Source organism: Melospiza melodia, chromosome 8, assembly GCF_035770615.1.
Source record: "Melospiza melodia melodia isolate bMelMel2 chromosome 8, bMelMel2.pri, whole genome shotgun sequence".
Taxonomy (NCBI): Eukaryota; Metazoa; Chordata; class Aves; order Passeriformes; family Passerellidae; genus Melospiza; species Melospiza melodia.
Window position 1 is genome coordinate 14,068,289 of NC_086201.1, and position 14,970 is coordinate 14,083,258.

At 46.6% G+C, this 14,970-nt stretch overlaps 1 protein-coding gene across 19 annotated transcripts in view; it reads right to left on the bottom strand.

The window, feature by feature from the left end:
* The window catches only part of BIN1 (bridging integrator 1), a 90,124-nt gene that overhangs the window by 41,347 nt on the left and 33,807 nt on the right, over window positions 1-14,970 (bottom strand). For all 19 annotated transcript variants that reach the window (XM_063161837.1, XM_063161834.1, XM_063161831.1 and 16 more), the window contains exons 2-6: window positions 11,644-11,724; window positions 7,059-7,113; window positions 6,542-6,636; window positions 4,648-4,743; window positions 722-829 (exon numbers count right to left, since the gene is read on the bottom strand). In XM_063161837.1, coding sequence (XP_063017907.1) covers window positions 722-829; window positions 4,648-4,743; window positions 6,542-6,636; window positions 7,059-7,113; window positions 11,644-11,724 — 435 coding nt within the window. The remainder of the gene's footprint in view (window positions 1-721; window positions 830-4,647; window positions 4,744-6,541; window positions 6,637-7,058; window positions 7,114-11,643; window positions 11,725-14,970) is intronic.

The following is a 14,970-nucleotide window of genomic DNA, read 5'->3' on the forward strand; positions in this document are numbered from 1 at the left end:
TGTAAACTTTACTTTTAATTAAAATAAATCTCATTAAAAATAAAATCCTTCACTTGACTATTGGGCAAGCCCTGGATCAAGCTATTCAGAGGCAGGAAAGAAACCTGACAAGGAAAAACTCTTATTTTTCTGCTGTTGGCCATATTTATTATCCAGTAATTGTGACCAACAGACAATAGAATGCATTCATCAAGTGTGCATAGAGTGCTTTTCCATTGACGTACTTGTAATTCACACTCCTAAGGTTCTCTCTGCTGGGATATCAGAAGGTTTCACAAACAGAACCAACTTCAAGTAACACTGAAACATTCCTACCACTGCTCTAAGATGGAGAGAAAGTCCCAAGAAGCAGACAAACTGTAACATTTTTCTGGAGCACTGCAAGATTTTGCTTCCCCAAGGGGCACACAGGCTTTTCTGTCAGAGGCTGTTGGTCCTGTGCACGTGACAAACCCACGCCCAAGCATTTGGCCACCAAGACATGCAGACTGATGATAGTGGGTCTGAACCAACCAAACAGAGGCCATCCTGCCTTCCAGGAAAACTAAACAAATGAGAAGGAAATACCTAGCAAAACGTCACCAGTTCACAACACCCTAATGATCTTAAAGGTCCTTGCCAAAATGAATGAATTCTATGAAAACACAATGAACGGGTACAGCTGGCAAATGCAGAGCTCCCAAAAAGAAAGGAAGGCTGCATATCCTCCTGATTCCTTTACCTTTGCAATTTTGGTTTCATCCTTCTTCTTTGCAGTTTGCAGGGCTTCAAAGTGGTGCCTGGCACTGTCGTAATCCACAAGCTTCCTTCCTCGCTTGGCGATACGAGACTAGAAACATGGAGAAAAGAGTCACACCAAGAGTCCTCCCCAGCAGCCTAAACTGCAAAGCCTCCCAGGGAAAACACCCTCCCAACCTCCAGAACACCCCACACTCTGCACACACAAGGACTCTCCCTGGATCCTCCACACAGGAGGCGGCCCTGGGAGCCACTGTGGCAAGCACCATTTCAGAGGGAGCACCTCAGGAGGAGAGAGAAGCCATCCAGGGAAGGTGAAGGGATCCACCAACAGGCCCCAGCTCTGGGTGACATGGGTGTTTTCAGAACTTTAGCTCCACTGCCTCCTAAGCCCCACCATGGGCCTGCATCCTGTTCTTCATTATTTTCAGGGCTTCCTGAGGCCTGCAGCCAGTCTCTAACTAACCAGCTCACTAGTTAGTGTGGAAGCCTGAGAGATTAAGTTCAACAAAAGAAGGCATTTCTGCTGCCAGCACAGCTAAAGCACTCATCCCCATGCTCGGGCTATGCCATGGACAGCTTTTTGGACCCTGTGACAGAAGCTGCAGACGGTGGTGACTGCCAAAGGCAGAGGTTGCTGTCACCAGCATTCAAACAAGGGAAGTGCAAGGGAAAACCTGCAGCCCTGGGTCACCAACACACAACACTGAAGCCAAAACAAATACAGGGAGAGTGCTGACTGTGTACCAGACTTAAATTTAGGAATGGAGTCCTGACAAATCCATGGTTGAGAATCCAGGACAGACAGTCAGGCCTGTGGCCTGATCCTGTGTGGAAGTGAGGAGCCCAAGGCTCTCTCTCCCAGCTGAGTTGCACTTTATTGAAGTTCTGGCCCACTGGGTTTCCCTATTTTAGGAACTATCCATCCCCTAAGCCCCCTTGCCTCCTACACTGCGTGCAAACACCCCAGACTATCTGGGTTGGAGCACACACCTTCCCAGCCTCACCAAACACTTCTCCCTGGATCACAGAGCCTGGACCAGGGTCAGTAATCAGCAGCCCAGAGACAGGCTGGATAACAGAGAGAAAAGGCATGGCAATGAGCCAGGAGCATTTCTAATTAACCACAAAACCCAGGGACACAGTGCAGAAGGAGGAATCAGCACTGGGATTTACTTGCAAAAGCAGAATCTCCTTCTGTCCTGCCTTGGCAGGGAGCTGTGGTTTCCTCTCCCCAGGCTCCTGCAGATACGCTGCAGAGCCGTGCTCAGGGCTGATCTGTGCCAGAGCAGCTCACACACCTCCCACACACACTGATCTGCTCCTCCAGCAAACACTGCTGCAGCTCTGGGTGAGTCACAGCAGAGCTGCAGGATCTCAGCCACATGCACTCCCAAACTCTCCTCTAAATGCACAGCTCACTCCAAGAGAGGAGTCACGAAGAAGCTGAGCCACCCCACAGCTGAGGTCACTAGGAGACACCTCCCAAACACCACAGTGCCAGCCAGAAGACAAGGTATTGGAGGGGGCTTCCAGCTGCAGAGCAACCTGATCTGCAGCTTAATGCATCTTACAAACAGACCAGAGGAAACATGACCCCATCTGGGATTTAAGATACCACTTTGCCCCCAGGTCAGCCTGGTAGAGATAGCTGGAGTTCTCCCCACCTCTGACATGGCCACACAGACACTTCAGTTTTCAGGCTACCCACCAGGAAGTTTGATTCAATGTCACCCATCGTTCAAACAAAGTCACCCCTCCATGTTTATGCAGCTCCCAAACTTCTAACACCCCCATGTTTCTGTTTCATTCTTCCCTGGAGTACAGGGAAATGCTGCAAGGTACAGACACACAGGGTGTGAGCTCTCCTGGAGTAACCACTGAGCACACCACTGCCAGTGGTGGCACTAACAGGATTGTTAGGAAGACTCAAGGCTCCCTCCTATCACTCCAGGACAGCTGCAGGGACCCACCATCACCCAAATGTAACAGCTGAACTCCAGCAGACTTCATTACTTTGCAATTAATCCATTTTTTTTTAAGGAGGCTCAAATTAACAAACCCAAGCCGTCACAAAAAACTTCTGCCCTCCACACCCTTCTTTACTGATATTTGGTTTTACAGCTAGTTTTAGTGCTAGACAGAAAATCCCTAATTCCACAGCTATTCAGAACTTGGGCTGTAGTTTATCTTCTCTGGGCTCACTGCAGAGACCTGTACTATTACTGCATGTTGTGAAAAACCGACAAAAAAAATGCAAGAAGAGTCCTACTCCAAGAACTACAGACACTGACCTGCAAAGAAAGTTTAAAGTACTTTTTCAAGTTAGAGAAGATGGAGAGGCCTTGTTCAGGGGTTAACTTCCAACACTGGATAAATTATTTTCTTTAACACACAAAAATTCCTTACTAAAGGCATGCTCTGTTTTCACACTCCTGCTGCAGATCCCTTTTCAAGTCCAAAGAATCCAAGAGAATTTTTACAGCCCCTCAAGTAAAGATTGATTGAGAACATGCTAGAATGTAACAAAAAAATAGCACATGCATGATCTAACTCAAACATTTTAATTACTAGGCTATTAATAAAAACAGGCCTTTTCACAACAAAATTAAAATCATCTTCTCTCCATTAATCAACTTATTTTACCAGAGTAATGCCAGAATTCCAGGAAAAGCAAAAAATTTCATTTTGTGGAAAACAAAAACCAGAAAACTAATACCACAACAACAAAAACCAACTCAAATATTCTGTAAATGACATGAGACAGGGAATTTTTTAATTTTTTTTGCCTGCAAATCTCAAGAATGCTAATTCTTTATGTGAGGCCTAGCTATACTTCTGTGTAGCTAGCAATGTTCAACAACTGATAAAATGTGATTTGGACCAAAGGAGTGCCAAAGCCTGAGTCTACAGCAAGCCCAAAGTAAGGCATCCAGCTGAGGAAGCAGCACAGGGTGCACTTTGACTGAGGCCCATGGCATCACATCCCAGAGAGATCAGCCCTACAGCCTCCAGGGGTTTGGAAAGCCCCAGCCCTTCCCCACCCCAGAATTCCAGGGGCAGAACAGGCTGGAAAAATGAAGCAAACCCAGGGAGTCCCAGGAGACAAGGCCACTGCTGTTCAGGGCTCATTTTACAAGCCTGTGACCTGCCCCCATCTGATACAGCACAGTCCTCCTGAAGCAATAAATATTGACAAAGGTTTTAAGAGACTTGTGCTGGGGAAAGGGCTGCTCTCACTGGAAAGGAGCCAAGCTGATACTTCCCATATGGTGATATCATTACTTGTGCTTCCATATGGTGAAGACATTTCCTGCATAACCTCCAAATGAACAGAGGAGATAGCTGTGGGGGAAGGGAAGGTCACAGGCCAGCATTCAAACCCTGGTCCCTGGATACATTCTCTCCCAAAAAGACACCCATCCAGCACTCTCCCTTCCCTGAAAAAAGCTGGGTACAAACACAGCAGACTTCAAGGACCCACAGAAATTTGCCTTCCACACCAGCCTCTATTCATAAAGTACATTTGGCACTAACTGCTTCCTCAATTTTTTCTGCTTACAAGAAAGTTGTAAGACAAAAGGACAAAAAGAGATTGAGACCTTCTGAGCTTTTGTTGACACTGCTCCCCCTGCACTCTGATGCAGTAGGGAATTTCATGGATCCTCTTGTTCAACACTTCTATTTTCTCTTCAGCATCTTTCCCCTGGAATCTTCACTCTCATTTTAAGCCCAAAATTAGAACAAGACATTTTCAATTAACCCAGGGCTGCAAAGATCTTGGCTGCTTTTAAAGAAGACCTTGGAGAAGCCCAGTACACACTCTCCTAAAGCAGATATAAGAAATTGATCTTCAGAGCTTTTATCTGCTGCGAGTCTCTAGATCAAATAGTTCGAAGAGAATCTTACTTTAATATCTGGAAATTGGCCAAGGTATGTATCCATGGTCAGAAGTGCTTGATCCACCAGCTTCTGATGGAAATCTGTCCACAGGAGATCATTGTTCTGAAAACCAAAAGTAATGAGTTAACTATTAAGAACACAGGGCTCCACATTTCTGTTTTTCTCTGTGAGTGCGACAGCCAACAATCTTGGGCATTCAGAGCTCTTAAGAAACAGTAAGTTCTTTGGAAAACTAATGATAACAGAGATCTTGGCAGAAATGGCAAAGCCTCATGCTGCTAATTCTGGTGACCTCTCCAAGGACAGAATGCCTTTGAAGCCCTATCTTTCCCCTGCAATGTTAAACTCAAATCTCTACAATGGAAGGTAATTGCCAAGCTGGTTTTGCCTCCTTCTCCCAGCAGCTACAAAAAAGGGACACTTGACACCACAAGCCACTATTTTCTGGTTTTCATTGCAACACAGCTTCCTGGATAATCATGAACAACAGAAAGCTACACTATCAATCTCACACCTCCTGCCTCCACAGCCCAATGGAAGCCACAGCCAAGGCTTTCACCTTGAGCTGTGCCCACTTCATCCTTGACCTTAACTCAGGCACAGCGATTTCCTATCAACACCTTGAATTAGGTGAAAATTACCCTCTCTCCTGTTTTTCCACATGAACAAAGGGTTTTGGCTAAAACATTCAGGAAAACTTCCCACTTTGTGCTTTTTATTTAGCAGGAATAATTCTTCTCTCTCACCTTCTCACAAGCAAACTATAAATAAGGAATTAAAAGGGAAAGTGGACAGCTGGAAATATTCTTGCAGACCCAAAGGGTAGCTACAGTTAGTTCTAGGATTCATGTCCCCTTTGATGTCTCTGGCTCAAGTTTTCTGAAGGGTCAATGTCTCAGGAGGCACCACAGTTGCTCAGGAAAAAAAACAAGGCCAACAGAGACTGCGTAGTCAAACCAGCTGAAATACAACTCCATTATTTACTGCAACAGCACTTCCTAATTTTCCATGTTAATGAAAAAACTGACCTGGAAACATTCAGATTTTGTTTGAATTATCTGCTTTGAAGTCATTATTTCCTGGGCAAGATACAGATGTTATTTCAGGTGAGATTTTCTGCAGGGGAAAGAAGGAGAAGGAAAGAATCCTTCTCCTGTTTACTCCTTCACCACTTCTCCAATGGCACAGACAGCTGCAGATAAGCCCAGTCCTGCAGCCTCATGGCAAATGAATCCAGAGAGCTGAACTGGAACAGCTGTTGCTCAGCAGAACAGCTGAGCAAGAGAGCAGAGGTTGCTGCCTCCAGCTGGATCCACCCCAGGCACAGGCCAAGGGGATCCAAGCTGCCAAATGCCAGGCTGGGCCCTGAGCTCCACAGGAAACACCTGGGCAAGCTGCACAGGCATCACCTCGCCAAGGGATGACAACACCTGCAGTGGGGGTGACACATGGCTCAGCCAAACAAGGGAGCAACTGGAACAAGGCAGCTGGTGGTGCTGCCATGAGGGGCTATGGCAGCTACACAACTGGCTGCTCTGAGAGCTTTAGCCATGATTTTATCTGCTCCTTTCTCTTACACAGAACATAAGCAGTACACCCAGCTGGCCCTCCTGAGTTTCTGTTGGAATCCTCTGTCCCCGTTTAGCCACTCAGGGGAAACAAACAGCCTCTGGGCATAAGTGTTCAGTTCTGTGTAATGTACAAGCATTTGGCAACAATCTCCTACAAAAATACAGGGCACATCCTTCCAGCCTTCCTTTCCTCACAGTGCTGTGTTTGTCTCCAATTCTTCTGCAAAGTGTTATGCCTGAAGAAATGTGGTGCACAGACACAGCTTCCAAAGCTCATCTCTGCTGACAGAGCAAGTCTGGACATCCCCACATCCTGGACAAAGTCTTACCTCTGCTATTTTATTTGTGTCATCTCTCCCAGGCCAATCTGGCTCATAAACTTCCTGCAAACACTCTGTCAGCTTCTTGGAGGCCTCGTGCATAGCTAGGAAAGAAGAGGGAACTGTTCAGACAAAGAAGAAAATAATGTGTTCGTCACAGTTTAACCCTTACCCAGAGGCACAGGAGCATTACAACAGATGCTGAGCTCTGCCTTATTAAATGTCTGACCCTTGATGAAATGGAGATGGAAGGTAACCAGAGGGAGAAAGGAACCAAGGGTACAGCTGCATCAAGCCCTTTGTGTCCATCCTCCCCTAGAAGAACATGTGGAGGTCCATCTGCTAAGACACCACCACGTGTTTGGCATCAAAGCATCCCCAGCTGGTCCTAAAGGACTCTGAAAGATTCCCCCCCTAACAAAGCTGCAACTCATGCCTGGGGTAACAGCAGGGAGGGGGAGGCTGCAGAAACCTCCCTGGGAGGTGGCACTGGAAGGGAACAAACCTCAGCTGGTGCAGACCTTACCTTTGACAGAAGCCAAGTAAGTGCGGAGGTCCTTCTGCAGCCTCGTGCCTTCGGACTGCCAACGTAAGGAGATAGCAGTTATTCTCTCAGCTAAGGAGAGTCTGTAAGAAGCACTCAAGCATTTATAACTAAAGAAAACTGGTCTGGCAGACAGGCTACACACCAGTCCTACGATCACATGAAACTTCAAGCCATCGCATTTTTTGTATTTTTTTGCTCTGTGTTCTAGGAACTTGTAGGACTTTTGCAGCAAATGTAACTCCTCTCCTCTTGTACTCTCTTTGGGTCAGTTCCCAATGCTTCCCCAGACCAGAAGACTTTGTTTGTAAAACTGGCCAGCTTTTTCCAATCCCTCATTTCCTTTGCTGATGGCAGTAGGAAAAGAACAAATGTGAACTCATCCAGAACTTTCGAGGCATGGAAAACAATTTGGGCCATGCTGCTGGAAGCAGAGGGATTTCTCACAAAGCTATGCTATCACTGCCACTTCAACAGCTGGGCAGATTTAGCCTCTGCTTAGAGAGCACAGCTGCACTGGGAACACAAAGGATCTCAGCATGAGCTCAGTTGAGACAAGAGGTGCCTGAGTGGTGGGGAGAGCTGATGGGAAACATCTGCTTTTGAAGTCAGTAGCTCTGAGGCAGCTGTTGAAGATGTCCCGTGAGCTCCCAGTCTCTGGAGTTGGCTTCAGCTATCAAAAGTCATTATGCTGGGGTGCCCCCTCAATGGGGCACAAACTGGGAAGGAGAAAAACGATAGCAGGCTATGAGGTGCAATGGTTCTCTTTTCTGCATTCTTGTTTTGCACAAGATATGCAAAGTCCCACCAATGGATACATTATCATCCTGCTGTATCATTTTTAAGAATAACTAAATTTCAAACAAACTCACATAAATTTGTAGGTTATAAAAAGCTGTCAGCAGGGAAAGTCCTCTGCAGAACTTGCCCACTACACACTTGGGCACTGCAATGTCTGGAGCAGTAACATTCAAAACTGTAACATCTAAAATCAGAAGCCACTTCTAAAATTGTGTGCATGCTTGCTCTAATCCTGCCACAGCAGCAAATGACACAAGCCAAACTCAGAACTCTTCAAGTCTCAATACCCAGTTCCAAAGCCATGGAGACAAAAGTATCCTCTGAGCAGAAAAGCAGCACCACATTTAAATGTCTAGTCAATATTTTTAGATAGATCTCCTGGAAAAGGTAGGGCTGAAAAGTGGAGTACGCAAATGCAGCAATGCAGAACCAGCCTTCTGTGCTCTCCAGGCATCCTCACCAGTGGTGCTGCATCCTGCAGCTGGAGTGCTCTCAGTCACCTCTTGCTGATGTTTAAACCCAGCTGCGCACTCAGTGCACATTTGACATCTGAGGGGGCAGGAGATATGTCCTGTTCCAGATTAGATTAATGTAGGGCTGGAAGAGCAGACTGTGTAATTACAGGGAGGGGAAGCACTGAAACAACAGCTCCAGGTAACCCCCCCTCAGCAAAACTTCAGAGCTGTTAACACAGAGCATGAACTCTGGGAGGGAAGCTCCACCCTAGGGTACCACAGCGAGGCTGTTAAGCTTGCTTTGTCACATAGGGCTGAAATGGAAACTGCTGGGTCTGAAGGGTTCTTGTCAGGGAAGAAACCCTCTCTGAGCTACTGACTGCAATGGGAACCTACCCTGTGACAGCAAATGTCCCCAGTGCCTGCCCTGCAGCAGGGGCTGTGCCCACCACAGTGTGGTGCAGGCAGAGGTGGGTGCAGCCTGTGCCAGCAGCAGCTTCCCTCTCATGGGCTCGGTGTGAAAGGTGTAAACCAGCCCAGAACTTCCACACAAGTGGCAGCTCATGAAGGGTATCAGAACCCAGCAGCTCTGCCAGGTAGAAACACACCTGGTGCCAGGTGTAAGAGCTACCACCAGCCTCACACTGTCCCTCCAGTGAGTACTTCAGCTCAGGGCAAGAGAAGGCAAAGCCTGGCACACCTCAGGCACGGGCTGAGCTGCACCTTTATAGCAGGACTCTTGCTCCCAGGTCAGCATCTGGGACAGATCCTCGCGCCAGTGACTGAACACAAGTGACACTGGGAAAGTGAAAAAGGAGGGAACCTTCAAATGGCCATTTGGGAAGGTAAATAGCCAAAGAATCTCCATGAGGGAGTAGTGAGGGGCAGTTCTGCTGCCTGTCAAGCCTTCAGGAGACGCAGCTGCAGCTGCGCAGCTCTCTCCAGCTCTTTTGCCACAAAGCAGATCCATCTGAGCCAAAAAAGTTCATACCATTCAGGGACCTCAGAGTGGTGCTCTTATATGAACCTGATGGACGGAGTTAGGAAGTCCAGTGCCTTCCCTTATGTCCACTCAACCACTATTTGAGAGACCCACAAACACCTTGGTTGAAAATGACTGATTTTTAGACCTGCACTCCATTCCTCAGCAGACCACACACAGCATCATGTGTCAAAGTGATCCAGCACAGTCATTAGAGTCAGAGGAGCCTCTAATCAGCCAGTGAACAAGGTCAATGCCTGCTCACACCCTGGCCAGTTCCACAAGAGAGCAGCGCTGTCCTGTCGCCAGCCTGCAGCAACAGGTCAGCTTTCCTCCAGACCTCCATTCCCCACTGGAGCAGTTTGTAATGAAAGGTCACAGAAATCTCAAAGATAACTATACTACACACACCTAATACATATTAAAATATAAAGAAGTTTGTATATATGTATATAAAGCTAATTTTTTATTCCCCTAGCCCTCAGCTCTGGATATCCTAAGAATCCAGGTAACTCACACTCATGGTTTGCCCTGTAAAACAGGCATTGTCTGCATTTATTTTAGTAATAGGGAAACTGAAAGCCTAAGAAAAACCAGCAGACCCCAAGCAGCAAATGCAGAGCAGCCTCCAGCTTCTTTGATTGATTATTTGGAGAATTTAGTTCATGGTCTGCTCCACAAAAAAGGAGAAAGAATTCAGATGCAAGGGATACAAGAGGCAGTGCTTCTTAACAGGCTCCTCACTGGAACTTAGGGCTTTGGAAATTGAAAAAGCCATCCCAGAGAGTCACAACTAGAAATGTGAATCTGATGGTTTTTGTATTTCTCATTTATAAAGGTTATTTCTTAATTGCTTAAAAATTATACCAAAAAAGTCGTGTCTGGTAATGTCACATTGTCAGAAAGCAGTTAAAATATATTCTGCTGCCTACAAAACAGTATCATTGCTGGACATGCTGCATGGACTTCTGGAGCAATAGCTGCTATTGCTGCCAAGAGAAGGAGCATTAGTGTCCAGGAATCTGCAATCAGCTCTGGTTACACATAAGTCAAAGCCAGACTGAAGGATTTTCATTACATTCAGCTGTGGCAAATCCCTGCTCAGCTGGTTTTGCGACACCACCACATCTGCTGAGTCTCAACAGACACGATGCAGCTGCCGCTAACAGCTCTAGAAAAAGGTCCTAAATGTGTCAAGCCACAAAAGAGTAACATTTATTCAGCACCACCTGAGCTACGCTGTGGCACACATTTCCTGCCACAAAACAGAAGCAATGCTTCCCCTACCAACCAGCACCAGCAAAATCCACAAGGTAACTGGTGTTTTCCCGGCTGGGAGGCTGAAAGCTCTAGAAAAAAAAATAAAACAAAACACACCCAGTTGAAGATTGAAACCTACTGCTGTGGAAGTAGGAGGGTGGGGGAAAATTGCTACACTGTTAAAATATTTCTGTGCCCTAAAATACTGGGGATGAGGCAGACACGCAGAAGAATAATGACTCAGGCCTGACACAGTGATTGTGCAAGTATGGGGAAGAAGTCAGATTTAGGTCTTAGCCATGGAAGGATGTTCCCTTTTCAGCATTTGCTTTCTCTGTCTCTTCTGCCCTACACTGTGCTTGGGAAACTGAAACTGCCTTGTTCCATTTTACTTTTTTATTTCTAATCTGTTTCCCAACTTATCCCTCGTTCAGTGACACAATGTTGCTCTTATATCTCTGCTTCCAGCAGAGCAGCAAAAATTACATTACAAAGCAGCTGCTAACCGAAGAAAATGTTCTGCTCGAGCTATTTCTTTTTGTAAAATTGAGTCTAGAACAAGCATTATTTTTACTGATCTCTTCATTATTTTTACTGATCTCTTCACTCTCGTGACCAGTGACAGGACTGAGGAAACAGGATGAAGCTGAGGAGGGGAGATTGAGGCTGGGTATCAAGAAAAGGTTTTTCACCCTGAGGGTGGTTGGGAACTGGGACAGGCTCCTCAGGGACATTTTCACAGCACCAAGCCTGACAGAGCTCAGGAAGGATTTGGACAATGCTCTCAGGCACATGGTGTGACTCTTGGGGTGTCCTGCACAGGGATTGGACTTATGATCCTGATGGGCACCTTCCATCTCAGCATGCTCTATGATTCTCCCACTGATTCCATGAAAGAGACCCTGGAAGCCACAATGTCATTTCTTGTAAGTGAGAAGTTATGAGTTATGGGTCACTTCAACAGGTCTATGTCATTGTTTAATTTAATGGCCTTTAATTGCATTGCAGCAGATGACTGGAGGCTAATACTGAAACCCAGGGTGCAATTACATATTGACAATTATCTTACCAGCTGTTTGTTGAAGTTTTGCACACACTGTTCAAACTGCTCATCTTTTGTTTCATCTGCTTTACCAAGCTTCTGAAGGACCTGCAGAGAGAGAGGAGAAAGGAGACTTTAAACACAGATACAGAAAAGCATAAAAACAGTTGCACGTTTTTGGTCCCAAGGCCAAAGTTAAAAAGTCACCCTTATTCTTGTGCTCAGGATTTTCAGAATATTTTTCCACACAATCATAGTTTGAAAAAAGATTTACAGATGAGTCAGGAAGAACTCAGACCCCTTACAGTCTGCTGTACTGAAGAGCATGACTGAGGCTTCTCTTTCACTGATGCAATGTTTTTTTGCAGACAAGGCAACAGCAATCCAGTTATCTCCTGAACCAGCAAGACACAAACCACATCCCTAATATGCCTTGTGTTGTGCAGTTACATTTGTCCTGATTTAACACTAGTGCCTAGTCCAGACAGGGTGGGGTTCTGCTCCCAGAACAGCAGGATTGGCCTCAAACAGAGAGAGTTGTGCAGCGATCTCAGGGAGGGAGGGAGAGTGGCTGGAGCACTGAAAGTCCCGCCTTCCTTCCACCTTTTCTCACTCTGCCCATGCCTGGCAAGAGCTGGTGCTGAGAGCCATTGGGGACCTTACACCACTAATCTGTGAGACACTCAGGCCAAGTGTCACTTCTGAGAGTGTCAGCAGCCACATCCCTGCACAGCACAGCTCCCCACAGCCTGTACAAAAATCCTTATCAGGCTACTTCTCTTATCACCCTTCTCTCTTAGTTCCCTCTCTGTGCAGCTAAGTGGATTGCTCCCAGGCTTAGAACAAAACAGCATTTCATGTTCTGGGCTGGCAGGTACATCCATCACAAGAGGTCTGGGCAAACCTGTGGAGGAGGGCAGCAGCTATTTGCCATGCCCCAAGCAACTCCAGCTGCAGGGAGACTGGGATATACCCTGTAATTGGTTAATGCTGATTATACCATATCTCTGAATCAAAACTAAAACCTAACCATACCAAAAAAAAAAAAAAGGCAAAAAAAGCCTTGTTTCACAGGAACAGTGAAACCAGAGAAAAGCCCTCCCAGCCCTCAGCCACAGGAGGTTTTGGTGAGCCAGAGGTGAGCTAGAAAGGGAGCTGAGGGAGCACCTCAATGAGTGAGGCAGCCCTGTCTGGAAAGGGCACCAGTGCCCAAGAGGCAAAAGGGTCTGGAAAGCTGGAGTCCCCCTTGCTCTGCTGAGCACAGCACAACAGCCCTTTACCCACAGACCCCAGCTGTAAATTCAGCTTCTTTTGGGGAAAAGGGGATTAAGGCAAAAAAACAGGTCCCTGTTACTGACACCAGGTCTTCATGCAGACCATTACTAACTGTTCCAAGACTGAGGGACTGCCAGAGAGCCATGACAGTCACCCAAACCAGTTTCCTCCAGCTGCCTTTGCTACCCATGGATCTTCTCAGAGAACACAGAGAGAATTTTTCCCCTGCAAGGCAGAGATCAGTCTTTCATGATTATTCCCCAAAATGGAATTGAAAAGGATCGTGTAACAGGATGTAAAATAGAATATTTTCAATTTGAAGTGACCTACAATAATAATTTAGTCCAACTGGCCATGCACCTACTGACCCATTCTCATGGTTTTTTATACTGTTGAGGTGGAGAACACCTGTTATGCCTATTTGGCTAATCTCAGTTTCTCTCTCCTCAACACAGGAATGGATATTGCCATCTCACCCCTGACCACAGTAACGGACTCTAGTGGAAGATCTGATAAATAGCGCAGTCATTCAGCATTCAGCTCCTAAATCCCCTTATTTCAGCTGGAATTAAATGTCTAGGAGGGAATCACTATTTTTCATCCTTCCTCTGTTCAACAGCTTCTCTTCACCTCCAGAAATTGCTGAGGTATTCCAGTGTCAGCAAAAGGAGGGAAAAGGACACACAGAAAAAGAGCACCCTCTTTGTCACCAAGAGCTGAACCAAGGACCACCAGAATTTTGAGTACAACTCAACAAACACTGCAACCACAAATGCCTGGTAAATCCATCTACACAGCAGGACACAGACAGCATGAATATTCCCTTCTTCCTCACAAATCCTTGGCACGTAGGAGCTTGCTGGAGAGAGAAGTAGCAATGTTGTTTGTACTGGCAGAGTCCTGTGCACCAGACGCTGGTGTCTCCTGTGCCCATCCACTCCAGCAAAGGGGAGCACATCCCATAGCAGCACTGCTGCTGAGGTTACACATTCCTCTGCCATGCCAGCAGGACACAAGTTCAGTATGGCCTCATCTTTCTCATCAAGTGGTATCTCCTCCAGATGTTGTTCAGCTGCACTCCCCTAGGCTGTCAGATCTATGGAGCAGGGGTTTCCCACCTGCTGGGTGACTTTCTAGGTGTCCAAAGAGCAGGCACACCAATAGCACCCATCACTGATAAAATAAAGTATGCAAGCTGTAAATTCCAAAGAAGAATTACATTCTCTCTCAATGTGCAGATCAATAGAATTACTGGAGATACAAAGGAGATTTTTACAGGGCAATGCATCTGTCTGGCTGTTCAAAAGATGTGATGCTTTCAGGCCTGGAGGGGAGGGAAGGAGAGCATTTAACTGGGAGGAATCTGGAGTATGTCACCAGGGTCAAAGACTCAGAACAGCCTCAGTGCTTCCTGGTGTAAAACACTGAGCAGCACTCACAGACTATTCATTATGGAGCCACATGCCTGCTTCCATCATATCCAAGGAGTTAATTTCCAGTTCTACTGCCCCTTGGGGAACAGGCACACTTAGTCTGGGATCATCTGGCCAGCCGGGAAAATCTTGTTCCACTGTGCTGAGGCGCTCTGTACAATTTCTGTAAAACACTGGGCACTGCAAAGAGCTCTGACTCCCAGCCTATCTCTAAGGAAAAAGCTCCTGCTGTAACAGGTGACGAGCAGCTCTGAATGGGGAGAGAGGAAGGGAGGAGAAACCCTGTGTGATTCCAGTGGTGACAAGGGATGGGTGAAACAGATGACTTGGGGATGCCTGCAGAGAAATAAAGCAAGGAAAACAAAATCAGGTACAAGAGAGAGCCTGTGAGAAGTGAATCCCTGGCTACACAAAAAAAAAAAATCCCTTTTCTTGCTTCCTACACTACTCCCCAAGTAGATGAAGGCTCGTGCCCCATGTCTGCCAGCTGGCCCTGTGGGCAAGCCCCAGCCATACAATGATCCCTTTTTTTACCTGCTATGATGCAGCAGAGAGACAACAGCCCTGGGCTGCAGCAGGACAGTGGTTACCTCATCACAATGCTCTCCCTCATAGCCAGATCTGCCCTGCACAAAGCCCAGAGGTC